This window comes from Anarhichas minor, unplaced genomic scaffold (assembly GCF_050575085.1).
Source record: "Anarhichas minor isolate MPS153535 unplaced genomic scaffold, ASM5057508v1 ptg000024l, whole genome shotgun sequence".
In the NCBI taxonomy this organism is placed as follows: Eukaryota; Metazoa; Chordata; class Actinopteri; order Perciformes; family Anarhichadidae; genus Anarhichas; species Anarhichas minor.
Genome location: NW_027466470.1, coordinates 68,335 through 95,114, shown reverse-complemented (window position 1 = coordinate 95,114; position 26,780 = coordinate 68,335). Strand labels below are relative to the sequence as shown.

Here is a 26,780-nt window from a genome sequence, read left to right as displayed (position 1 = left end):
TTGTTCCCATCATTTTTCTTTCTTAACGACATTTTTGTCACATTCTCTTTGTGTTATTCATTTGAAAAATACTGACAATAGTTACAATGAAAACAAAATAAATATCATTATTGTTTCCAGCGAAGGTCGTTCTGTGTTCTGTAGCTTTGTGTAGTAATACACCAGTCAAGTCAAATGATGAATCTCTATACATAGATTTATATATTTCAGTGTGTAGTGGTGAAGAGTTTTAGATTATACTGTATGTATGTATATATATATATATAGACATACAGTATGTATATCTATATATATATTTCTTTGAATATATTTGAGTGTGTAGCAGTAAGTGTCAGAGCTGCAGTGAGTCAGTGTTTGTGTAGTTGTTGTCGTCTCGGTGTGACTGGATCTGGAGTTTACAAGATCTTCTTTGGTTCCGGCACTAAGCTGAGTGTAGAATCCAGTAAGTTTGATTTTATTCACTTTATCAGCCGGTTGTTGATCAGCTCTGATTCTGCACTTTAAGTCTCACTTAGTTTGTATGTTTCTATCAGAATGTTGTATTTCAGGGGATCTTTGACTCTCTGCACTATAAAGAGAAACATGCTAATGTTCCACTGAAATTACTTTATTATTTATCTATTATAAACGTATGAGTCGTTATTTGTGTTTAAGAGAATTATCGATGGGTTTATTGATGGATTATTGCTGTGAGACGATCAATTATCCAAATTATACTGTTGCCTTTATTAAGATTAGTATGTTCAACAGAAGTCTGCATTGTCAGTAAAAGCTATTTGCAGACGATGTGATTTAATTTATTAGTCAGATTCTTAGAAAATCTGTTTTTTGGGGAGTGCATCAAACTGACCGTGGACTGATTTATCCTCCATCATTATTAACTGTATAAATTTGAGCTTAGTTTTCTGTAGAGGTAAACATCCTGTATTATTTGATCTCATAGACTTTATACCAGCTGTGAACTGGTTAATTCCTCTAAGAGAGCTTCTTCATCAGCAGTAAATTCAAGTTTTTATCAGTTGTAGGTTTTAAAAGGAGCCAACAGCTGAAGTCAGATTTTGTTCATCCTGTTGTCGTTGTGTGAATCTCGGAGGAACAAAACTTCTCTTCAGCAGCGGAACAACTCTGTTCGTACAAAGCAGTAAGAAACACGACGTTCTTTAACGTTCTTTAACATTCTTTGAAGAGAATAGTCGTGTAAGTTGATGTCGATGTTTTGTCTCAAGAACCAAATGATTCTTTGTTTCATATAAAAATATGCTTCAAAGTTTGCATATTTTTCACACAAAAGAAAAGAATCAAACGTCTTGAGTTTGAACAATGACTCTATGAGATTAGAATTCCACGTATGATAATCTTTCTTATCATTGGGAAGAGATCTGAGTGTTTCCAAACAGAAGACGAAGCTCTGGGTTGTTGGTTAGAAGCTGAGTTCTGTGTGACTGAGTCTGGATTCAGAAAACTCTACTTTGGAAGAGGAACCACATTATTAATAGAAACCAGTGAGTCAAACCTCATTTATTCATCTTTACTGGGAACACAAATAACAACATCACATTCATCTTGTGGGTAATTTTCTTATATTGTTCTCAGTAAATTCTCGAACGTCAACACATTTTTAGATTTGCAATATCATTATCTTTAGTCAGTATATTTAATATAATATTATAATATTATAGTAAATGTATCGGTCGTGCAGTTCAATGATGTCAATCAGATTGAATTCACAGTTTATAAGCTCGTCACTTTCCTGCCGTCTGTCCTCGTTTCCCACTTAACTTATTTTGGTTGTTTATGATCATATTTTGCATCAGATTGATGCACGGCGCGCTGTTATTAACATATATACTGTGAGTTCTATGTGTGATTGAACAGGACTGTTGGTGAGGGCTTATAGCTCAAAGTCAAACTAAAATATCATCAAAACCATCTGCCTGTAAACTATCCAGACCAGATTAACTCTTATTAAATATGTTTATTAGAACTGAATCTTGGGAGGAAAAACAAACCTGCGGTAAATATAAAGATATTACACCTTTAAACTGACCTTTACATTATTTCACAACGTATGAGAACAAAAGATAAAATGGTTCTCATTAACGTGATATCTTATTATAGCCAAAAAATACAATTATATGGATTCATCAGATACAACTCAAGCAAAACCACAAATGTAAAAAAGATAATAAATTAATAAAAAACATGTAGCTCTGAATTATATAAAGGCTTCAGAGGTTGTGAGTTATCGACCAGCCGTCCTGAGCTGTGTGACCTCAGGCGGGTACCAGAAGCTCCAGTTTGGATCTGGAGTTAAACTCTTCGTCCACGACGGTGAGTTCAAACTCTTTATTACACCTAAGTCAGGAAGACAAGCACACCTACACTTATAGAATAAGTATGAATATACATATTTCAGCCGTTTTATTCTTTAACATCTTACAAGAAGAAGAACATGTTATTGTTGGAGGAAGCTGTTCTCTTATTTCCTCGTAGGAAAATAAAAATCCATCATCATTATTAAATTGGAGACTCCAACGTGTTCATCAGCACGTTCTGTGAACGTCAATAATATAATAATATACAGGGTCAAACTGGACGGATTACACAAAACGTTTACATTTACTGCACAATATCATCTCCTTTGACTTCTAAACACAACCAACAGATCTACACTTAACATGAAATAGTTCCACTCAAATATAAAGACGTGAGTAAAAACCTACCATTTAAAAAACATTTAGCAGAATGTTTTTATTTATTTATTTTTCATTGAAATTGATGAAGATCTAATAAATTGAGCCACTCAGTGAGTTTATGTTGTGAAGACGAGGAACTGAGCTGAAAATACAAAACAGTAAGATTTATATCTTCAATATGCAGCAAATATCTGAATCAATCAGTGATGACTCGATATTGTAAATATATATAAGAAATTCATTAATGACAATTTTGATTAACGATGATTAAACTCACAGAAATATCAATTATTTGCTTGTATCACTTTTGTCAACTGAACACTTTTTATAGACGTCACTTTAAATAAAGATGAATATGATTGCAGCCCTTGTTTTCAAACAACGCAATAAGATGCAGATGTTCCATGTTTTAACCCAATAATAGTGAATTAGTTCATTAATTCAATTCTTATTCACAAATGTTTGAAATAAGACAGTCCATACCAGCAATAGAGACACATTGATGAACATATTCTTCATCAGGATGAAGAGAAGTTGATTGATGGAGGTTCTCAGTTATTGATCAGACTTCCTGAACTGTGTGACTGGAGCTGGTTTAGACAAACTCCAGTTTGGATCAGGAATGAAACTCTTCGTCCATGACGGTGAGTAAAGAAGCAGTTCATACCAACATGAAACCTTCAATATTTCAATCTTATGAGAACAATAAGTTACAGAAGGGAACATGTGAACAGGGTGAGCAGCTACTTTCTAGAAACATCAATAGTTCGATTTTTAAATGACGTTATTGATTTGATTGCTTCTGCTAAAAAGAAACAAGTCCTCATGCTGTGAACAGAGATCAGAACTGTTTCCATAGCAACAGTCTGCTATTTCAATATCTTGTGGAAGAATACAAAATAAATGTAATGATGCACACGTTCATCAGTGCTTATGGGATGTAATAATAACCTTCAGAGTTTGTGAAAGAGGTTCTGAGTTATCGATCAGACTTCTTTAACTGACTGGTTCCCAAAAAGTAGAGTTTGGATCAGGAATGAAACTCTTCGTCCATGACGGTGAGTTGAAAACTGTTTGTAAAAACTGAATCATAAAGATAAATAAATATGTAGCAATTATAAACTAATGCGAACTAAGTTGTTAGTCATAAATCGACTCTAACATACAGAAAAGATTCATCGCCTGATAAAGAAAAGAGAACAAATAACAGTTTATTATGAACAACATTGAAACACATAAAGTCCTGTAGAACTAAATATGATCAGATAATACTGTTTAATTTTTTTATTTAATTTAATTTTAATTAATTTAATTTAATTTTTAATTTAATTTAATTTATTTTTTATTTAATATAGTGGAAGCAGACAGAAGTAACAGAAACAATCTCACTAAAGGAAGCTGATGAATCAGTATGAGAAAAATGACACTTACATTCACACTTACATTGATGTATAAAATCACATCGTCAGCGTAGTGTTATATTACTGTAATTATTCCTGTTGTGTTTTCTTGATGTCTCATTGCTTCAGTGAGTTATTCACAACTTAAATTAAGCATCTGAACTTTTATATATTAAGTTAAAAACAACTCTGTCTCTTATTTCATCTGAGAATATCATGAGAACTCCATCGAGTTGGTCAAGATTTAAAACGTTCAACAATTAGCTTGAAAGCAAAAGCAAACTGGAAAAAAGTATTTAATGTTGATTTTGGTCTGATAATAATAATAATAAGGTTCAATTTAAGAGATTCTGTGAATTATGCAGCCAACAAACTGTTCACACCAGTACGTCTCGTTATCCACTAAAACCGGACATTTAATGTTAATTTTAAACTAATATGTTAAAGTTGTAACTCTATATTTGTTAGCATATAAGCTTATCGACATAGTATTCTTGTTTTACAAGTTTAAATGATCATACTTGTCTAATTCATTTCTGCAGTATTCATTTGCTTTCATTCCTAAAAGTAAAATCAACGCAGAACATTTCCTGTAAATGTAACGACTTCTTTATTGTTGAATTATTGAATTTGAACAATTACATCATAATTTCACTTCTTCCACTTTAAACTTTTTTACTATTTGTTACATAAGAAGGAAACAAACGGACCTTAAGACGGCGTTAACAGTAGTGCGTTACATTAATCATGTGTTATACTCGTTAGAGTTTCAGGCTCAGAGGTTTTTAAACCAGCAACACGTACAGTGTGAGTGACGCTACACGCAAACTCTTCTTTGGGAAAGGAACTCAACTCTTCGTACAATCCAGTAAGAATCAAACAAGAAGATTATTATTGGTTTTATGCGTGAGAATAACTTTGTTTAATGAAGTCATTTAATAAAGAAAGCTACTAAGTGCTTTACAGAGAATCATAAAATAGATCAAACTGTGCAGAACAAAATAACCTTCAAAAAGTGGCAGAAATAAAGTCAAACTGTTTCTACTTTATTCAAACAGAAATCAGGTCAAAGCATGTTTAAAAGCTGCTTTGTTCTGTTTTATTGGAAACAGCTGTTACCTTTAAAAGGTTGGATCTTCATCCACAGTTTAAACTATTGTGAAATAATTACAATCTCAAAATTCCCAATTTGAGTGAAACCAGGAGTATTTCCTTTAACTGTTGAAGGAAATACTCTTGAATGTTATGAAAACCAGATGTTACATCGTGTTCTCACAAAGAACACAAACCATCATTTAACATTAAGTTTAATTGTTAAAGGGTCAAAAATAATAATAAAGATTATCAGCTTTGACTTTACGTCTCTGAAGTGAAAACAAACTCATCTACAGCTCAGTCGTTGTTCATTCAACACTTAATATTTAACATAAATCTATAGGTGTGAATAACATGAAGCGTTGAGTGAGTTTGAGTTATGAAGCGTCTCAGAGTGTGAATGACGGGACGCAGAGGCTGATGTTTGGACGAGGAACTGAGCTGAAAATACAAAAGGGTAAAAATGTAGTGTTCATGAAACAGAAAAGAACCAGATCAGGTGGTAACATGCTAATTAATAACTTACAAATGTCAGAAACACATTATTGATATGGCGGATGATATTTTATGACAACAGCTGCCTTTTTATTGTAAATATTTCTGTGATGAATTATTGACGTAAGATCATTGATTATTGGTTAGAACGATCAGCTAGGGAAGTAAAACTACTAAAAAAGGTTTATTGGACGATATTTACTAAAACTATTAAAATCACATGATGGACAGTCATTAAGTTAAATGTTTCTGTTTTAATTAACAAAGTCCTGTCATCCTGACAAACCTGTTGTCACGTTTATCTCTCAATTAATTCTGTTAAATTCATCATCATTTATGAAAACTGAATATATGGATGGAGTCTAAATCTGAATGTTTCTTGCTCACATAACAACAATACAGAGTAAACGTACGAACAAAAGCGTGTTAGTTCTTGTTCAAGCTCTTTGTGATGTGTGACTCAGACTGGAGTCCAAAAGATCTGGTTTGGATCAGGGATCCAGGTCTCAGTAGAAACAAGTGAGTCTATTAATTTAACAGCTGGTTAGTCAGTTAAAGGGCAGTGTAACTGTTTAATAGTTAGTTTAAATGGTTAGTTTAAATGTTTAATGGTCAGTTTAAATAGTTAAATAGTTAGTTTAAAGGTCAAATAGTTAGTTTAAGAGTTTAATAGTTAGTTTAAATGTTAAATAGTTAGTTTAAATGTTAAATGGTCAGTTAAAATAGTTAAATAGTTAGTTTAAATGTTTAATGGTCAGTTTAAATAGTTAAATAGTTAGTTTAAATGTTTAATGGTCAGTTTAAATAGTTAAATGGTTAGTTTAAATGTTTAATGGTCAGTTTAAATAGTTAAATGGTTAGTTTAAATGTTTAATGGTCAGTTTAAATGTTTAATGGTCAGTTTAAATAGTTAAATGGTTAGTTTATATGTTAAATAGTTAGTTTAAATGTTTAATGGTCAGTTTAAATAGTTAAATAGTTAGTTTAAATGTTTAATGGTCAGTTTAAATAGTTAGCAAGGGACCAAACTACAACCTTTCTAAGGAAAGTAAAGTGTGATAGTTTCTTTGCTGTCAGCTCGAAATGTTTTAGATCTGAAGTTAATTTGCACGACGAACTCTAATTTAAGTTTTGTTTCGTGACACAAACTTTGAATTGACTCGTCCTAGTGAATTTAAACATGTATGTGATTGAGATGCAACTTTATCACAAACAAAACATACACCAATATAAATGTATTACGAAATACACAGAAATAATCTCTAGTAATTAATACATGTTTCTGTCATTGCAATGTCATTCATTTATAGATGATGGATATATAATAAAAACTGATACAAATGTTTAATACAAAAGTACAAAGAATCCAGTGATTAATAGTTAATACAAGTAATTTAACCTCTAACCTCATGTTGTAATATATAGTCGTAGTATATTACAATATACTGTGTACTGCTCTCTTAATATATAACACCTTTGAGTTTACTTAAATATTAGTTCAGATTATAATTGAGCATAATTCCTGCTATTTGTCGTCAGTCAGTGTCAGCGGTTATTGTTGAGCTTTCATGCAGAGTGTGAATAGTAACAACGTGAAAATGATTTTTGGATCAGGAATTCAACTGAAAATTCAAACACGTGAGTAGAAAGTTTTATCAAAAACTATTTTAAATTCTCTTATTTGTTGGTTACTTTGACTTCTTAGCTCTGGACGAACAGGACCAATGTTCATATTCTAATCTGGTATTCTACACCATAACGTCCTGAAGAAACATTATGTAAAAGTGCTGTTGAATGAAATATTTCTTAAAAGTTCCAATTAAGGTTATGCCTATTTTATCAGTCTTCTTATTTCCTCAGTTACTATCTACACTTCTGATCTGACATAGTGACAAAATACGTAAAAGATGCAAATATTCTGCAGTATTTTAATTATACTCATATGGTTCCCACATAAATCTTGTCTTTCCTCCAAAACACTCAACAGATGCAGCTCAACTAAAAGGCTCATTGAGTAATAACACAGACATAACCTCTTTGTTCTCCATTCAGTCATAAACCCATCTCTCCGTCATTGTGACTAAACGTTGTATTTAATCGATATATTCTCCACATTGTGTTTGGATCATTGTGAACATTGTGATGCTTTTTGTTCTGGACTCCGTGAATGTGTGAATGTGGGATACAAGTTGACTTTTGGTAATGGGATCAAACTGCACGTCCAGGCTCGTAAGTTGTTCATCATCTTTGAAATATACATCTAACAGCAGTCATTTGAAGGTTTAATTAGTGTAATTATAAAAACCAATCAGAATGAATGATGTCCTCATGTGACTGATGGATTAAAGACAATAAGTCTTTGTTTTGTCACGCAAAGTTACTTAAAACACGACTGAAAATCACAAACTGGGAATGAAATAATTCTTAGATTTGTCATTTTGTTTATTATATTTCCTATGTATTGTGTAAAATATATAAATTAACAAACTTATAACCAAATAAAAACTGAGAAAATGTTCAAATTCATGCAAAAGGTTTCATGGTGATATAACATGTGGTCTTGTTGTTTTTACCTGCAATATTTTAAGTTTCACATGCGGACACACATTAAGTGAATTTATAAAATATCTGAAAACCACATGTCTATATGTAAATATTGTTTATTAATAGTATAGGCTTCCATATTCTGTAATTACCATCGATATCACTGGGCTTCATTTCCATAAGTGACTAGAGATTAAACATGTTTCACTAACTATCACATTTCCTTAAGAAAATGAGTAAATTGTGAACGAGGAAGTCCGAAAAAAAAAAAGTCCCTCTCCCTAAAACTGTCCCTAGTATAACTTTATGAATTGTAGCGCGTGGTTCAGTAATAAGTCATCTGAACGTGTTGATTGTCTGAGCTGTTGGTGTTTGTTGTTCGGCGGCTGCTGACTGTGTGAATGCTGCTGGCTTTAAAATGTTCTTCATTTAATCGTACAAACAAGTGTGTCATGAGAAAGTCAAACAACACGTAAATACTAGTTCCCGATAAACGCTCCAAACTAACGTCTATCTGCGTAACGTTCAAAAAGTGAAGAATCAGATTATAATGTTATAATGCTGAAAATGAATCAAGAGAAAGAGAACTGACAATTATTGATAATTAAATGTTTAAATTCATTTGTAAACAGCTGAACATTAATGTAATAGTATTGTATATTTAACTTCTGCAATGTGAATATTTGCTACTTTTATCTTTCAGTACATTTCACTGTCGAACACAGTTTGAAACAAACTAATCGATATTTCAAACCTTGTAATTTCATCTGTAAAAAAATCTGTAAAAGAAAAAAATCTGTAAATCATCAAAAAAAAAATCAACAACCAGAGTGAAGAACAACATAAATACAGCTGCTATTTGTATTATTAACATATTAAACTACCAGTTCATTTTAATACACAACGGTTAATTAAAGGATACTGAACATAACGACATACACTAAATATAAAAAGTTAGTCTTGTATATGGAAACAATAAATATGAATCTTGATATAAATCAGAATACAAACACGATGCAGATCTGTTGAATTTAATAAGAAACATAAACAAATGTGTCATCAGCATAATGAAGGATATTCTGTAGTTTTTGAATGATGCTAACTTGCTGTGTGAATATTAACAATAACAAACTAATGTTTGGATCTGGAATCAAAGTTATTGTATCGACATGTAAGTGCATTTTATACCATTTATGATTATGGTTTATGGTTATAAAGTCAGAATGATCATTATTGATAATTAGCATTAAGGTTTCTTTGTGTACACGATCCTTTAGTGATTAAACATTTGAAACTTTCACCGTTATAAAGTTAGGGTCGGATAGTCACATTTCATAACTGTTTTGTAATATAACTATTTTAAAAGGGAAACGAAATACAGTTAGCTAAACACAGTTAGCATAAACACAGTTAGCTAAACACAGTTAGCTAAACACAGTTAGTATAAACACAGTTAGCTAAAAACAGTTAGCTAAACACAGTTAGCTAAAAACAGTTAGCTAAACACAGTTAGCTAAAAACAGTTAGCTAAACACAGTTAGCATAAACACAGTTAGCTAAAAACAGTTAGCATAAACATGGAACAGTTGACGTTGACCTGTCAACACACTTTGTAACTTTAACATTCACTTCACAACATGATGACTCAAACATTACATATTTGTTTGTACAAACAGATAAATAAAAAAAACAAAGTATTGTAAACACTTTAAATATAGTCGATATCAAAGTGAGTCTGTTGTTCGGAAGAAGCACCTAAAGGTCTGAATTAGTCATTTAAATTTGTCCGACAGTTTAACTTCTGTTTAACGTTTAACCTTTTAAAATCCGTGCAGACAAAATGACACATTTAGCTTCCTATTGGTAACATAAACATTGATGATATCAAAATGAAATATGTTTCAAACGTTCCTCTCAGTTCTCCGGTGTTTTTGCTGCCAGATAAATCTGTGTGTGAATGACAACATCAGGATTGTGTTTGGATCTGGAGTTAAACTTATTATCACATCAAGTAAGTGTGAGACTGTTTTAGCTGTAACTCACAGATAATATTAATACTATGATGTAATATTTCAAAATGCGTTCGGAACATATAGTCTATGTTGTACATTTATTGTAATTTGTATCTGATCAAAATAAACTATTCAGATTCTCGTTATTCAACCTGAAACCTAAGAATCTAACAAAATATTTCTACGAACTGACGATGTGAGTCACAAGACGTAATCTGCAAATTCACATTTGCTGCTGGAACAAAACATGATGTTGAAAAATTAACAGAAATATGTTGACATTCATATCAGCGTTAGCGTTAGCATATCTGAATATCTCAGATGTGAAAAGTTCACAGCAATATATTTACTTCAGTGAACTTTTAATGATTAATATACTTAATGGTTTAAAACATTGTACTTCATTTATGGTTAAATGTATTGAAATGACGAATACTTTAGTTTTTAACAATACAATATCAGAAGAGCACTTATGCCTTTACTTAAACTATACTTCTAGTAATATTGTTAGTGTACTAGTATGAATATAATGTGAATATAAAAAACTAAATTGTTTGTGTGCACATGTGCTTTGTAACTGCACTTTTATTAAATTTTATATAAACTTTTATTTAGATTAAATATTCTAAATTAAGATTAAATCGAAATTTACAAATATTACAAATTACAGAAACTATAATAATATTGTGCATGTACACTAAATACTATACATCTTTTGATAAATGTATTACACAAGTACCAAACCTAAATATATAATACATAAAATGTCTAAAAATGTACTTTTTAACAGAATATTGTAAATGTATAAAACATACAAACTTTAGTTGAGGATCAAAGTGAAGAAACTTGTTCACTTCTTAAACGTTTAAGCTGATAAAATATTCTAAAGGATAAAATGTCTAAAACAAGTCTGGGATCTTTTTCTGGAGTCGTGTGATTTGGGATTATTTGTTCTGAATTATTAATATTCAGTTTTAAAAGTTGGCGGATGTTTCAGAGTGAGTTTCAATCACAGTGTGTCTGTTTGTTTCTTCATCTGTTACATCGAACACAGAAACTCTGTGTGAACGTGATGCACAGTATCGTATTATTATTAATAATAATAATAATAATAATAATAGTGTTTGAACATTGCTCCTGTGTATTGATGAGTTGTCCTTTTGTGTTTTTCAGAGGGCGAGAACCCGCCGTCCTTCTACAAGCTGTCAGACGGGAACATCTCCGCTTGTCTGGCCACCGACTTCAGCAGAAACAAAGCAGCAAAGGATGAAAACTCACTTTTCAATAAAACCGAGGCGGTCCAGATGAAAGACGGGCTGTACAGCCAGGTGGCTCTGTTATCGTCTCAACAGGAGTTAGACACATGTGACCTCGGTGAGTCTGATCACTTCAAACATGAGAGGAAAGGTTCGATGCTCTATGATTCTGTCTTAGCCTGATGGTGATGACACGGTCAAATGAATTCAAAATTAAAAACCAAGTCTGATATTGAAAAGACAAACGATATCAAGGAGAATGAAAAGCAATCAAACTTTATTAGTATGGCAGCTTTTACAGGTGAGTTCAGTTCAAAGAGCTTCAGTGAGAACGACTAAAGCAATGTGAGACCAGTGAGAAATGATCATGATAAACATCTCATCAAGTAGAATTAAAAGCTATAATAATAATAATAATAATAATAATAATAACTAGTAAAACCATGTGCATCCAAAAATAGATGAATAAAATAGAATTCAAATGATAGAACTTAACTAAAATAAAACAAGTGATGAATACGATAGAATGACATCTTTAAACTTAAACACAATAAGGTCAGTAAATCATGAAAAGAATCAACAACAAATATCTGAAACAGTTGTTATTCAAAGAGCCGCTGGATCTGTGGGTTTAACTTCATGTTGAAAGATTTAACTTCCAGCAGAAAATAACCAAAATAGAAAAGTTTGAACCCAAAAGTGTGTTTTGTGAAACGGGGGTTATGTTTTTCATGAGACAAATATTGATCGATGTCATAACTAATATTCACTTGTTGTGTCTCCATGTTTTTCAGCTGCAGATAATTCTGATGCGTGTGAAGCTTTGCAACCAGGTTTGTATTAAATATTAAATCCAACTGAACAGCTGTTACTGTGCTTTGTTCTAATCGTCACAATGAAGATGATGAAGATGATGAGGATGATGATGGTGATGATGGTGATGATGATGATGATGATGGTGATGGTGATGATGGTGGTGGTGATGAGGATGATGTTGATGATGAGGAAGATGATGATGTTGATGATAAGGATGAGAATGAGGATGATGATGGTGGTGATGAGGATGATGATGTTGTTGTTGATGATGAGGATGATGATGATGATGATGATGGTGATGGTGGTGGTGGTGATGATGATGATGATGATGATGATGATGATGATGATGGTGGCGATGATGATGGTGATGAGGATGATGATGGTGATGATGATGATGATGATGATGATGATGGTGATGATGGTGGTGATGAGGATGATGATGGTGATGATGGTGATGATGGTGGTTGTGATGAGGAGGATCATGATGATGATGATGATGATGATGATGATGATGATGGTGATGATGGTGGTGATGAGGATGATGATGGTGATGATGGTGATGATGGTGGTTGTGATGAGGAGGATCATGATGATGATGATGATGATGATGATGATGATGATGTTTACAGATCCAAAGGTGAACCTGATGTCTCTGACCATCCTCGGCCTCCGGCTGCTCTTCTTCAAGACCGTCGTCTTCAACGTGCTGATGACGCTGCGGCTGTGGATGAGTCAGTGTGAGTATGATATAAATATATAGAACATGTAACAGACGTCTTTATTTACAATCCTCCCCGTTTTCATACATTCAGTATATGAAGACAACAAAACACGTTTACTGTTCAGCAGTAATAAACTTCAGAGCTGCAACAATAAGTTAGATAGATAGAGAGAGAGAGAGAGCGAGAGAGAGAGAGAGAGAGAGAGAGAGAGAGAGAGAGAGACAGAGAGAGAGAGAGAGAGAGAGAGAGAGAGAGAGAGAGAGAGAGAGAGAGAGAGATACTTTATTTATCCCCAGGGGGAAATTAGTTTGTAGCAGCAGCAATTTACAGAGTAAAATATAACTTATGGAATGCACAATATATACAATACAATAAAATAACAAAGCAGATATTGAATTTGAAGGAATAGATTAATAAAAAATAAGATAAAATAGAATAAAAAATAGAAATGCACAGTATGTACCATGAATAGAGTGGTATTAACTAGTAACTAAACAACCTGGACAGTAGAGCAAGGATCACCAACAACAAGCAACAACCGTGTAGCGCTGTTATAGTCATGTGAAGGATGATGATCTGGCCCGAGGTGTTTTATTATAAAGTCTTATTTAACAGAAACAAGTAAAAATGACAAAACATTTTCTGGGACTTTGCTCCTTTTCTTCTTCTTCTTCTTCTTCTTCTTAGTGACCGAGTGTCCTGGACTTTTTACTCTCTTCTCTGGTGTTTCAGAAACCAAATTATTAATCTATAATTTACAAATTGACCCTTTTTTGATCACCATTAAGCCAATAAAACTCAAAACATCCTGCACATACTTTTCAGAATAAAAGCCTCCCAGCAGCTCCTGGTTGGCTTTTACTGTGAAATCTTTGTTGACAAAAGCTTAACGACGGTTTGAAAAAGTAAAATAAAATGTTTTTTTTAAAAGTTGCCTTTTGTTTGTAGTTAATAATAATATAGTTAATATAATCATAAAGAGAGCATCATGTGAGACGACTGCTCAAACCTCACTTTGACTTTTATGAGTTGAAGAGTTTGAGGCGTTTAGTTTCGTGTCTGAGATGAAACATAAGTTTTAAGTTGTGATGTTCTTAAAGCTCCGTCCATCACTCCGACTTCTGTTGTCATCAGAGTCAATCTTTGTAAATACAATAAGTAATTATGAATCATAATTCATCTGGAACCCTGAACAATTACAATGTAGACTCAAAAGATGAATATTAAATAAAAGAATACAGACGTTATTCTAATTTAAATATAAAGTGAAAATGTTTCTGACTTTTATAAAATGCTAAAAAGGTTCATGTAATTATAATATATAAATATTAATGTTTTTCTGTGAACGTCTTCAAACAGAAACTCACTGATTCACATTTGCTGTCTGTTTATGATATTTTCTGATTTGTTCATGTTGAATTATTGATCTGCATATAATGTTATTAAATATTGTTTCATGTTTTATTTTGTAGAAACTCTGCAGAACTTCAGCAGAAGACGATCGGATCGACTCCGCTTCATTACTTCTGTTTAATGTTTAAATATAAATACATTAATTCATATGTTGACGTGTTTATGTCTAAATATTAATATCATATTAATTCATGTGTTCACGTGTTTATAACAGATGGAATCTTTATCAGTGATGTTGCTTTGACTCTTTCTGTCCTGCAGATGTAAATATCAGTTACATTGAATTAATTTGTTACATTTAATACTTTTGATACATTCGACTGAATAATAATGTTTAAAAACTGTAAAATAAAAACGTAAACATCATCAGACTGAATGATTGTTGTTTTTGATCAGAACACCTGATTTTATATTTAAATCTGTATGTGTAATAATAATAATTAAAGCTGCAAGCAGTGATGTACGGGCCCTCGCACCTTCCCGCGTCTCGGGGGTACTGGCGGGACGCCGACAGACGCCGACGCAAATGTCTTTGACCATCAGACAACACGTCCCGGAGTTCAACATATTTTTAAAGCTGTGTGACGCTGGAAATTATGTCGTGCAAATATTCCACCAGTTCCTGTATCCACTATGTGGCGCTAGAGACCACGTGCAAACATGCATTACGTTGCTCTACATCAAGTATAGACCACATCATGTAAATGTCATGTAAATCAGATTCAGTTTGACTCATAACGCTGTCTTCCTGTTGCCAGTAGGTGGCGCTATGACTATGAGTGAAAATTGGCTTGTAGACATCCTCAGGCCATGACTGTTATCAAGTATGGCAAGTTTGGGACAGATTTGAGCAAGTCCAGTGGAGTTACATCAGCTTGTTGTTTAACGGCGAATCACGTAAAATGGCCGCCACGCCTCGGCTACACCATTCCATCAAACGTAAAGCTTTGAGTAACTTTTAAGAGCAAAGGTCTTTAGATTATACTGACCAAAGTGAAGTGGATCTGACAAAGTCCCTATGAGGAGTTCGTTAAAGTATAGCGACTAGAAATCATGGGGAAATTAACACAAAACTCTAAATGGCCGACTTCCTGTTAATTTTAGAGCATTATCCCAAGAGACTTTTTTTAAGTCTCCATGTGATACATGTCTCTACCAGATATCATACATGTAGGTCAAACGTAGCGTCGGGGCTGCGTTTTTGAATATTTGTAGGGGGCGCTATCGAGGCAATTTTCAACGGTCAAGCCAAAAAGCGATATGAAATATTTATTTACATCACCTATGACACCTGTGCAAAGTTACAAGGCTTGCTGAACATCCTAATGTACAGAAAAATAAGCTTCATTTTTCATGGTGAATGACGCGTTGCCACGGCAATGGGCGCCACATACAACGAAGGTCGTTCAATGTCAGTAGACCATTTTAGTAACTTTTCATCATCAATGTCTTTAGATCATCTTGGCTTAATGGCTTAATGGCTTAACTACTGTATCGCTCCCGAGTGGTTGAATGGAATGAAAATTGTACGTAACAATATACGATGTGCACATATGAGACAAATTCTGTGATTATAGGCTAAATGGTTTTGAAGTAATGAGTATTGAAAAACAAAGCCACGCCTTATGAAGTTCATTGGTCCATATCTTCTAAACGTAATGAGATATCAAACATCTTTTGATAACATGTTATTATATAGATCCAATACTGATCCACAGTAAATTTAATAGCAATCGGACTCAACGTGTAGGAGGAGGTTGCAAAAATGGGTTTTTCACAAAATTCAAAATTGTGGAAGATTTTGGGAGGCGGAGCTTCATGCTCCAAGTGGCTTTTTTGTAGACCTCATTTGGTTGCATGCCTGTGCAAAATTTCAAGTTAATTGGACATACGGGATGAGGGGGCTAAATTCTAGGGGGCGCTAGCGAGCAATATTTTCATGTTCGAGCGTAGGACCCATAAAATATCAGGTTTTTCACCAGTCCTGATATGCATGCCGACTTTGGGGAGTCTTCGGATATGATAAAGCCCCCAAAAAGGCAATTCACTTGCAGAATAATAATGATCACTACAGTTTCAATAGCGACCTCTCGGCCCGACGTTGTCGGTGCTTCGGCCCTAATGATAATAATAACTGTTGTTATTATAAGCAAACAATTAATATAATTATAAGAACAGCAACAATAAAGAATAATAATACTTGCAAAATTAAACAAATATTTTTTCTTTTTTAAGTACCAAAAGTACGAGTGCAGAATAATATAAATGATATTTTGGTATTATAATAATTGTTGCTGTAGATCTGATTCATAGAAATAACTGAGTCTCTTTATAGAAATAGGGTTAGGGTTAGTTAAACGTCTTCGTCTCTTTATAAACTTTATTCAGCCTGAAAACAACTCTTTATATCTGCACATTTTAAAATGTTTTCTAAACTGTTAGAAACACAATGCTGACACATTTCACACATTTCTGCAGTAACTCTATTGATTTACATCTGAGCAGAATATTTACAATAAAATGAAATAATGAATAATTCCAAAGCCAGAGGTTTTGTTTTTAGTCTCATTAAACTTCACAGTGATTTAGTGTGAAAACATGGATGAAGAAGACGATGATGAGGACGAAGGAGAGCTGCTCTCTGATCACATAAAGAACATAATTATTGATCTTAAATCATCGTCTCTCTGAGAGATTTAGGATTTCAGGAATTTGTTTTTGTTTCAAATCTTTATTTTGCAGAAAATAAATGACTTTATGCAAAAACATAGAATAAATAAAGGAGACTGAAGCAAACTGCTGCATTTCTGATTCCTTCTTGTTACATTGACTTTAGTAAAGTCAATAAAGTGAAACATTATTTCTGTTATTATATGAAAAGTCATTAAAAGTTCACAGATTAAAGTTCCTTTCTGAGAGACAAATGTTGCCAGAGTTGTTATTTTGAGTTTAACTGAGATTAGCTGTGAGATGCTTGTTGGTTCTGTAGACGTTACAAATACAAGTTCATCCAACAGGAAGCAGAGGAGGATCAGTGTTAGTGAGCTGCAGACTCTCATGTTCTCGTGTGGTTTCCTGTTTGTTCTGCAGCACAAAAACAGCAGCAATGCACAGAGAAGTGTGTGTGTGTGTGTGTGAGTGTGTGTGTGTGTGTGTGTGTGTGTGTGAGTGTGTGTGTGTGTGTGTGTGTGTGTGTGTGTGTGTGTGTGTGAGAGTGTGTGTGTGTGTGTGTGTGTGTGTGTGTGAGAGTGTGTGTGTGTGTGTGTGTGAGTGAGAAAGAGGACAGTTTAACCTGAACAATAACCGAAGGTATTGAATTCATAAATACAGTACATGACATGAGTGTGTAGTGAGGTTAGTACCAGTCGGGTTCTTGTTCACATGAGGTCGTGGTGACTAACTTCACCTGAATCCTTTACAGGAGAATGAATGAATGAATGAATGAATGAATGAATGAATGACAGTCAGCCAACATTAGTTTGATTCGTTTGAGCTTTTTAAACAAACAGCATCAACATGTTTCTGTGGTCGCAAACTTCCAGTTTCTCTATTAGGTCAAGTTCTTGTTTTCTCCACACCGGACAATTAAAGGTTCTATATTTAACATCCAGATCATCAATATCTGATCAATAACTATCATCTACATAAAGATCCAGATCATTAATATCTGATCAATAACTCTCAGATATCAGTAATGTAACCTGATCAGAGAACCAAGTCTCAGTGTGATGACATCAGAGCTTCTCCTCTCTGGTCACAGAGCTGGACGCGTATCAGTGCATGTGAGCGTACCTTTTAGTGCACGTTAGTGCATGTGAGCGTGTGAGTGTGTGTTAGTGCATGTGAGGGGCCTCACATATATATATATTACACAGATTTATTCATCAAACATTTAGTTTAGTTATTTAAGCTGTTTTGTCAAAAATAAGTAAATAGATTATCTGACAAATATCTCTATAAAATAAATAATAAATAATAAATGATAAATAATAAATAATAAATAATAAATAATAAATAATAAATAATAAATAATAAATAATAAATAATAGATAATAAATAATAAATGATACATAATACATAATAAATGATAAATAATAAATAATAAATGATACATAATAAATAATAAATGACAAATAATAAATAATAAATATTGAATGATAAATAATAAATAATAAATAATAAATAATAAATAATAAATAATAAATAATAAATAATAAATGATGAATAATAAATAATAAATAATAAATAATAAATAATAAATAATAAATAATAAATAATAAATAATAAATAATAGATAATAGATAATAAATAATAAATGATGAATAATAAATAATAAATAATAAATAATAAATAATAAATAATAAATAATAAATAATAGATAATAGATAATAAATAATAAATAATAAATAATAGATAATAGATAATAAATAATAAATGATAAATAATAAATAATAAATGATAAATACCCACAATTGTACACAACCTGGTATGATGTGGTCATGGTAATGTGATACGTCGTATTTACCCTCACAGTCTCTCAGTGAACACGATCCGTCAGTGAGTCCCTGAGGGTGTTAGTGCATGTGAGCATGCCTTTTAGTGCATGCTAGTGCACGTGAGCATACCTTTTAGTGCATGTTATTGCATGTTAGTGCATGTGAGCGTATCTTTTAGTGCATGTTATTGCCTGTTAGTGCATGTGAGCGTACCTTTTAGTGCATGTTATTGCATGTTAGTGCATGTGAGCGTATCTTTTAGTGCATGTTATTGCATGTTAGTGCATGTGAGCGTATCTTTTAGTGCATGTTATTGCCTGTTAGTGCATGTGAGCGTACCTTTTAGTGCATGTTATTGCATGTTAGTGCATGTGAGCGTATCTTTTAGTGCATGTTATTGCATGTTAGTGCATGTGAGCGTATCTTTTAGTGCATGTTATTGCATGTTAGTGCATGTGAGCGTATCTTTTAGTGCATGTTATTGCATGTTAGTGCATGTGAGCGTATCTTTTAGTGCATGTTATTGCATGTTAGTGCATGTGAGCGTATCTTTTAGTGCATGTTATTGCATGTTAGTGCATGTGAGCGTGCCCCACTGGTTAGCCCATCGCTCTGCAGCTGACTTACAGATGAAAAATAGCCTCTTGGCTTTAACTCTGACGCATTGACAGCGATGTTTTTATTAATGTTAGCTCTGCTAGCTGTTGTTAGCACGGTTAGCACCATTAGCTGCTAGCCGCTGGCTCAGTTGTTGCCATGTTGAGAGCCATGTGGAACCAACAGAAACTGCTCTAAACCCAAACCCCCTCTCTTCATCTTGTCACGTCATAAAAGAATCACCTGATATCAGTTATTATATGTGAGTGAGTTAATACATGAATGTTATGAAACAGATCAGAGAATCACAAACACACTTCATTAGAGACGAGTGATGAAAAGATTGGAACTAAATCTTTACTTCTGAAACTTAAACGTACAAACGATATGAAAAATGAATCATGAACTAGTTTGATGGCAGAAGTATGTTGTCATCATCTTCATCTTCATCATCATCTTCATCACTTTCAGGTTAAACCACCAGACTGAATGGAAACATGAAAACCACAGAGTGTCACTCACAGCTGTGTGTGTTTTCCACTGGAGTGTGTTCATTTATATATACTGTATATACAGTATATATATATAAATATATACAGATATACATATAGATGTTTTAAAATATGTTGTGAAGTAAAGTATTTATTCTCGTATTTAAATATTGATTTTGAGATGAATTGTTTGTTTTATCTCCACAGTTCTTCTCTGGATCATAAATGAACCGTTACCTTCAGGTTAGTCTGTGCTTCAGAGCTTCAAAGCTTCAAAGCTTCAGAGCTTCAGAGCTTCAAAGCTTCAAAGCGTCAAAGCTTCAAAGCTTCAGAGCTTCAGAGCTTCAAAGCGGCAAAGCTTCAGAGCTTCAAAGCTTCAGAGCTTCAAAGCTTCAAAGCTTCAGAGCTTCAAAACTTCAGAGCTTCAAAGCTTCAGAGCTTCTAAATAAACTCACAGATGATTTCATCTCTGAATTGTTTTGACTTTTGTTCAGGTTATTTAACAGATAAAAGTCAAAGTGACTTTCATCATTGTACTTTACTCAAGTACTTCACATTAGTACAGTTTAGAGGTACTTTTTACTTCTACTTCACATCTCAGAGGGAAATATTGTTCTTTCTACTTCTCTACATTTATTTCAGAGCTTCAGTTACTTTTCAAATGAAGCTTTTACAAACAAAAGATCTGATCAGTTTATTTATTGTTGAACATTAAAGTACCACATGAATATCAATACACCAATACTAATGATCCAGTACTACAGAAGTACAACAGTAGCCACTCTGCATTATGAGTACTTTTACTTTTGATACTACCAAGTACATATTGTTGCTAATACTTCTGTACTAAGTGAAGTAGTGAGTATTTTATACTGCAGTATTTCTACTTTTACTGAAGTAAATGGTTTGAGTACTTCTACCACTGAACTGGGACAGAACTTGTGATACACAAGAACGCTTCCATTTTACCCAGCATGCATCTCACATTTAACCAGCGGCTTTGAGTGGGACTCATAACTATTTATAAATATATAGATTTCATTCAGTAACCTCTGAGGTGAAGCAGCCCGGTGGGAGCTTTCAGTCAGCGTCCATGGTCTTCATCCTGAGACAACAAACACAATCACACTGAGCAGTGTCTCTGTGACATGCTGAGCCCTTTATCATAATAATAGTAGTAACAATGTATTTTATTTGTATAGCGCTTTAAAACACAAACAATAAAAGCAATAACAATACAAACTGAATAGATGACATCATAACAGTAAGGAACATAAACATAAAGTCACTTTAAAAGCAGATTTAAATACATGAGTTTTAAGTGTTGAGTCACGGAGAATGAATTTTCCGTGAATCCGCATTTCTGCAGACTTTACCCACAATTCATAGCACTGTGACGTTAAACACGAGGTAACCAGAGGAAGCATGGAGACGTAAAAAACATGTAAAGAAAGAAAATTAAACGTGTGAGGTCAAAACATTAAGGATTAAAGATGGAAACAGAGATTATTATATACATTTATATATATGTCTATAAATGTATATAAATATATATATATTACACAGATTTATTCATCAAACATTTAGTTTAGTTATTTAAGCTGTTTTGTCAAAAATAAGTAAATAGATTATCTGACAAATATCTCTATAAAATAAATAATAAATAATAAATGATAAATAATAAATAATAAATAATAAATAATAAATAATAAATAATAGATAATAGATAATAAATAATAAATGATACATAATAAATAATAAATGATAAAGAATAAATAATAAATGATACATAATAAATAATAAATAATAAATAATAAATGATAAATAATAAATAATAAATAATAAATGATAAATAATAAATAATAGATAATAAATAATAAATTATACATAATAAATAATAAATGATAAATAATAAATAATAAATGACAAATAATAAATAATAAATATTAAATAATAAATAATAAATAATAAATAATAAATAATAAATAATAAATAATAAATAATAAATAATAGATAATAGATAATAAATAATAAATGATGAATAATAAATAATAAATAATAAATAATAAATAATAAATAATAAATAATAGATAATAGATAATAAATAATAAATAATAAATAATAGATAATAGATAATAAATAATACATGATAAATAATAAATAATAAATGATAAATACCCACAATTGTACACAACCTGGTATGATGTGGTCATGGTAATGTGATACGTCGTATTTACCCTCACAGTCTCTCAGTGAACACGATCCGTCAGTGAGTCCCTGAGGGTTCAGGGTTTAGGGTCTCAGGGGGGACGCTGGGTCTGGATCGTGCTCTCGTGAAGTTATTTAAGTCACATATTTATATATATTGTGAGTGATGAGATACATTGTTGTTGTTGTTGTTTGTCTCTTGTTAGTGTCTCTGTGTGTTGTCGTCATGTAGAGGAAGAGGTTTTCTTAAGTTCATTAAACATTCGTTTATAAACTCATGTCATATTCATATTGATGTAGTTTTATGCTGTCGTGTCTAGTTTAAGCGACGCTGTTCACAACGTGTAGCGGCTGAAACACAACGTCAACACACGGACACGTGAAACATGAGCTGGTTATTAAACATTCATTCTTCATGTGTTGATGTTCATATGAGCTCAGCTGTCACACAGAGTCTCTGAGCTAAGTTCAGACAGACTGTTGTGTTTATTCTTTATTAAAAATCACTGGTCAGACATTTATACTTATTATAAGGAAGGTCAAACACGTCAGCTCTCTTTACATGTTTAAAATAATAAAGCTGAGAGAAACAGAAGCATCATATAGAAAAGAATAGAAACAAACATATGAATATGAGTTATGTCCCCATAGAGACGTCTCTCTCTCTGTCGTCCTGTGGAGGCGTTTGTATCTGCGATCTGAGTGGCTGCTGCTGCTGGAAGCTGTTTCCACAGGATGTGGTCGCTCGCTGAGGACGAGCTGCTCCAAGCGTCACAGACGGAGGCGGTGTGGTTTCTGCCTCAAAGGCTGCTGGGACAGGATGTGTGTGTGTGTGTGTGTGTGTGTGTGTGTGTGTGTGTGAGTGTGTGTGTGGGTGAGTGTGTGAGTGTGTGTGTGAGTGAGTGTGTGAGTGTGTGTGTGGGTGTTGAGGTGAAGACTCAGAAACAGGTCTGACTCCTAAATATAAACCATATGAGATAAATATGTCACAAACAAACAGCTGCTCTGAGATCTCATTATAGTTCAAGTGCTTTATAGATTAACTTCATCATTATTTATTATTATTATTATTATTATTATTATTATTATTATTACCAGCAGGGACCCAAAGCCTTTGTGCACTTGACTTTGTATTTTATTCTTTATATTTGAATCGTCTTTATATTGACTATGTTAATCTTATATTCATTTTATATTGATTATATTAATCTTATATTGATTATATTGATCTAATTTCTCCTCTTGTTACATTCAGGCTCCTCTGTTCATTTTCTCTCTGTATTCATGTACATAATAATATATTTTTCATATTCTTCTGAGACCAGATGAGTTCTTTTTTAAATGACAAACAAAGAAATAAAAAAAGAAGCAAAAGAAGATATTAAAAGATCAGATAAAGTTCATTATTATTATTCATTATCACTCAGAAGGCAAATGTTCTGCTCATTGTCTCCGTGTCTTTGTGGTAATATTTTAAAAAGAAGGAAGTTAAAATACAAAATATAGTGATGATGATAAATTATTAATAAACAATACTAACAACGACAATACTAATAATAATAACAATACTAATAACAAACAACACTACTAATAACAACAACACTACTAATAATAACAACACTACTAACAACAACAATATTACTAACAACAATACTACCAATAATAACACCACTACTAATAATAACAACAATACTAATAACAACAACACTACTAATAATAACAACAATACTAATAATAACAACACTACTAATAACAACAATACTAATAATAACAACACTAATAATAACAACAACACTACTAATAATAACAACACTACTAATAACAACAACACTACTAATAATAACAACACTACTAATAACAACAACACCACTAATAATAACAACACTACTAACAACAACAATACTAATAATAACAACACTACTAATAACAACAACACTACTAATAATAACAACACTACTAACAACAACAATACTACTAACAACAATACTACCAATAATAACACCACTACTAATAATAACAACAATACTAATAACAACAACACTACTAATAACAACAATACTAATAACAACACTACTACTAATAACAACAATACTAATAACAGCAACACTACTAATAATAACAACACTACTAATAACAACAATACTAATAACAACAATACTAATAACAACACTACTAATAACAACAATACTAATAACAACAACACTACTAATAATAACAATACTACTAATAACAACAATACTAACAACAACAACACTACTAATAACAACAACACTACTAATAACAACAACACTAATAATAACAACAATACTAATAACAACAATACTAACAACAACAATACTAATAATAACAATACTAATAATTAATGGGAGGAAACGCATCCTCATTAACATGTCAAGTTTTTAATAATTTGATTTGAATCACACGTTCGTCAGAGGACGAGCACTAACACGTCTTAACGAGTTTTTTTTAATATATAATTTGTACTTTCACTTGAGTAAAAGTACAACAGTAAGAGAGTACAATTATATGTATATTTATGATTTTAATATATGAATATGAGAGTTGTAGGAGTTGTGTCTGTCATACTGGTTTCATTTGGCTGTGTGTACATTTACATAAATATATTCTGCTATTCTGTTAGTTTGATAAAACTTTATTTAGTAAAATGCAACCATGTGACGCCTCAGAAACAAAAATGTTTATGAAGATGTAAGAATGATGATGATGAAGATGATGATGAAGGTAGTGTGACCTGCTGTGACCTCGTGACTCTGTGGAAACTTTACCGGTGATGGAACAATCATTTGGTTGTTTTTTTGGTTTTCTGCAGCTTCGCCTCCGACAGGAAGTCAGCAGCAGGATGTGCATGAGGTGAAGAAGAAGAAGAAGAAGAAGAAGAAGAAGAAGAAGAAGAAGAAGAAGAAGAAGAAGAAGAAACGAGGTTGCGGCAGCGTGAAGCTTCGAGGTCACGATGTGACGAACATCCGTCAGCAGAAGAAGAAACAACCGCAGCATGTTTCCAACACGTGTGGTGGAAACATGCTGCAGCTGTTTTTAAACCTTCAGGAACCTGAAATAAAATGATTCAAACATAGAAATATATAAATTATATATATATTATATTTTTACATGAATATTATATATACATACAGTATATGTATATACATATATACATATATATATGTCATATTAACAGTTTATATCCTGAAGAGATGCAATGCAGTGAACGCACCACATACTGGTTAGTGAACGCACCACATACTGGTCAGTGAACGCACCACATACTGGTCAGTGAACGCACCAAATACTGGTTAGTGAACGCACCACATACTGGTCGGTGAACGCACCACATACTGGTCAGTGAACGCACCACATACTGGTCGGTGAACGCACCACATACTGGTCAGTGAACGCACCACATACTGGTCAGTGAACGCACCAAATACTGGTTAGTGAACGCACCACATACTGGTCGGTGAACGCACCACATACTGGTCAGTGAACGCACCACATACTGGTCGGTGAACGCACCAAATACTGGTTAGTGAACGCACCACATACTGGTCGGTGAACGCACCACATACTGGTCGGTGAACGCACCAAATACTGGTTAGTGAACGCACCACATACTGGTCAGTGAACGCACCACATACTGGTCGGTGAACGCACCACATACTGGTCAGTGAACGCACCACATACTGGTCGGTGAACGCACCACATACTGGTCAGTGAACGCACCACATACTGGTCAGTGAACGCACCAAATACTGGTTAGTGAACGCACCACATACTGGTCGGTGAACGCACCACATACTGGTCAGTGAACGCACCACATACTGGTCGGTGAACGCACCAAATACTGGTTAGTGAACGCACCACATACTGGTCGGTGAACGCACCACATACTGGTCGGTGAACGCACCACATACTGGTCAGTGAACGCACCACATACTAGTCAGTGAACGCATCACACACTGAACACAATGTGAGTATTTCATTTCCTGTTCACTGGTAGAATTGGTTCGTGGTCTCTCTCAGGTCCTTACCTCAGGACGTCAGAGGTCAGAGGTCAGAGGTAAGGACCTGGTCTCCCTCTGTGTACAGGGACCCTGAAGTGTCTTTAAAGTGACTCCTGTTTCCTAAAGAATGAATGAATGAACTGAGGACGATTCCGGGCTTCAAGTCTAAGCTCAGTCTTGTGACTTATTATTATTATTATTTCTATTCTTTGTGCTCCTTACTGTTTCATTCTCATGGCTGCTGAGTGACTTTTACTCTTCTCCTCCACAACTCGCCCAGTTTTGACAAGTTTATAGTTCTAAATGTGAGTAGTTCATTCTTTTCTCTCATCAGATGAGACTTTGATCACACGGTGGAGCTCTGTTCTGGGCTGACTCTCCAGGTCCAGGTCTGTCAGGAGAGTCCTGGTTCCTGTAGGGGGCGTAATGAAGGCTCTCCGTTGGCTGTCTGCTGTGACTACGGCTCCATCTTCTGACTGTTCTCAGGAACTGTTCCCTTCAAACCAACGAGTCCTGAATG

The 26,780-nt window shown here is 33.2% G+C and overlaps 1 protein-coding gene across 1 annotated transcript; it reads left to right on the top strand.

The window, feature by feature from the left end:
* Window positions 1-273: 273 nt before the first annotated feature.
* On the top strand, window positions 274-14,815 carry LOC142956741 (M1-specific T cell receptor alpha chain-like). Its single transcript, XM_076098476.1, has 5 exons — window positions 274-442; window positions 11,416-11,616; window positions 12,293-12,331; window positions 12,944-13,051; window positions 14,509-14,815. Coding segments are annotated over exons 1-5 (516 nt in total). The 5' UTR covers window positions 274-276; the 3' UTR covers window positions 14,511-14,815.
* The last annotated feature ends 11,965 nt before the right edge of the window (window positions 14,816-26,780 follow it).

Excerpts from the sequence above, each read along its gene's own strand:
- LOC142956741 (XM_076098476.1), top strand. The coding sequence starts at position 277 with ATGTATATCTATATATATATTTCTTTGAATATATTTGAGTGTGTAGCA. Across the intron at positions 443-11,415 it reads TAAGCTGAGTGTAGAATCCA|AGGGCGAGAACCCGCCGTCC; the intron begins GTAAGTTTGATT and ends TGTGTTTTTCAG. Across the intron at positions 12,332-12,943 it reads GTGTGAAGCTTTGCAACCAG|ATCCAAAGGTGAACCTGATG; the intron begins GTTTGTATTAAA and ends TGATGTTTACAG.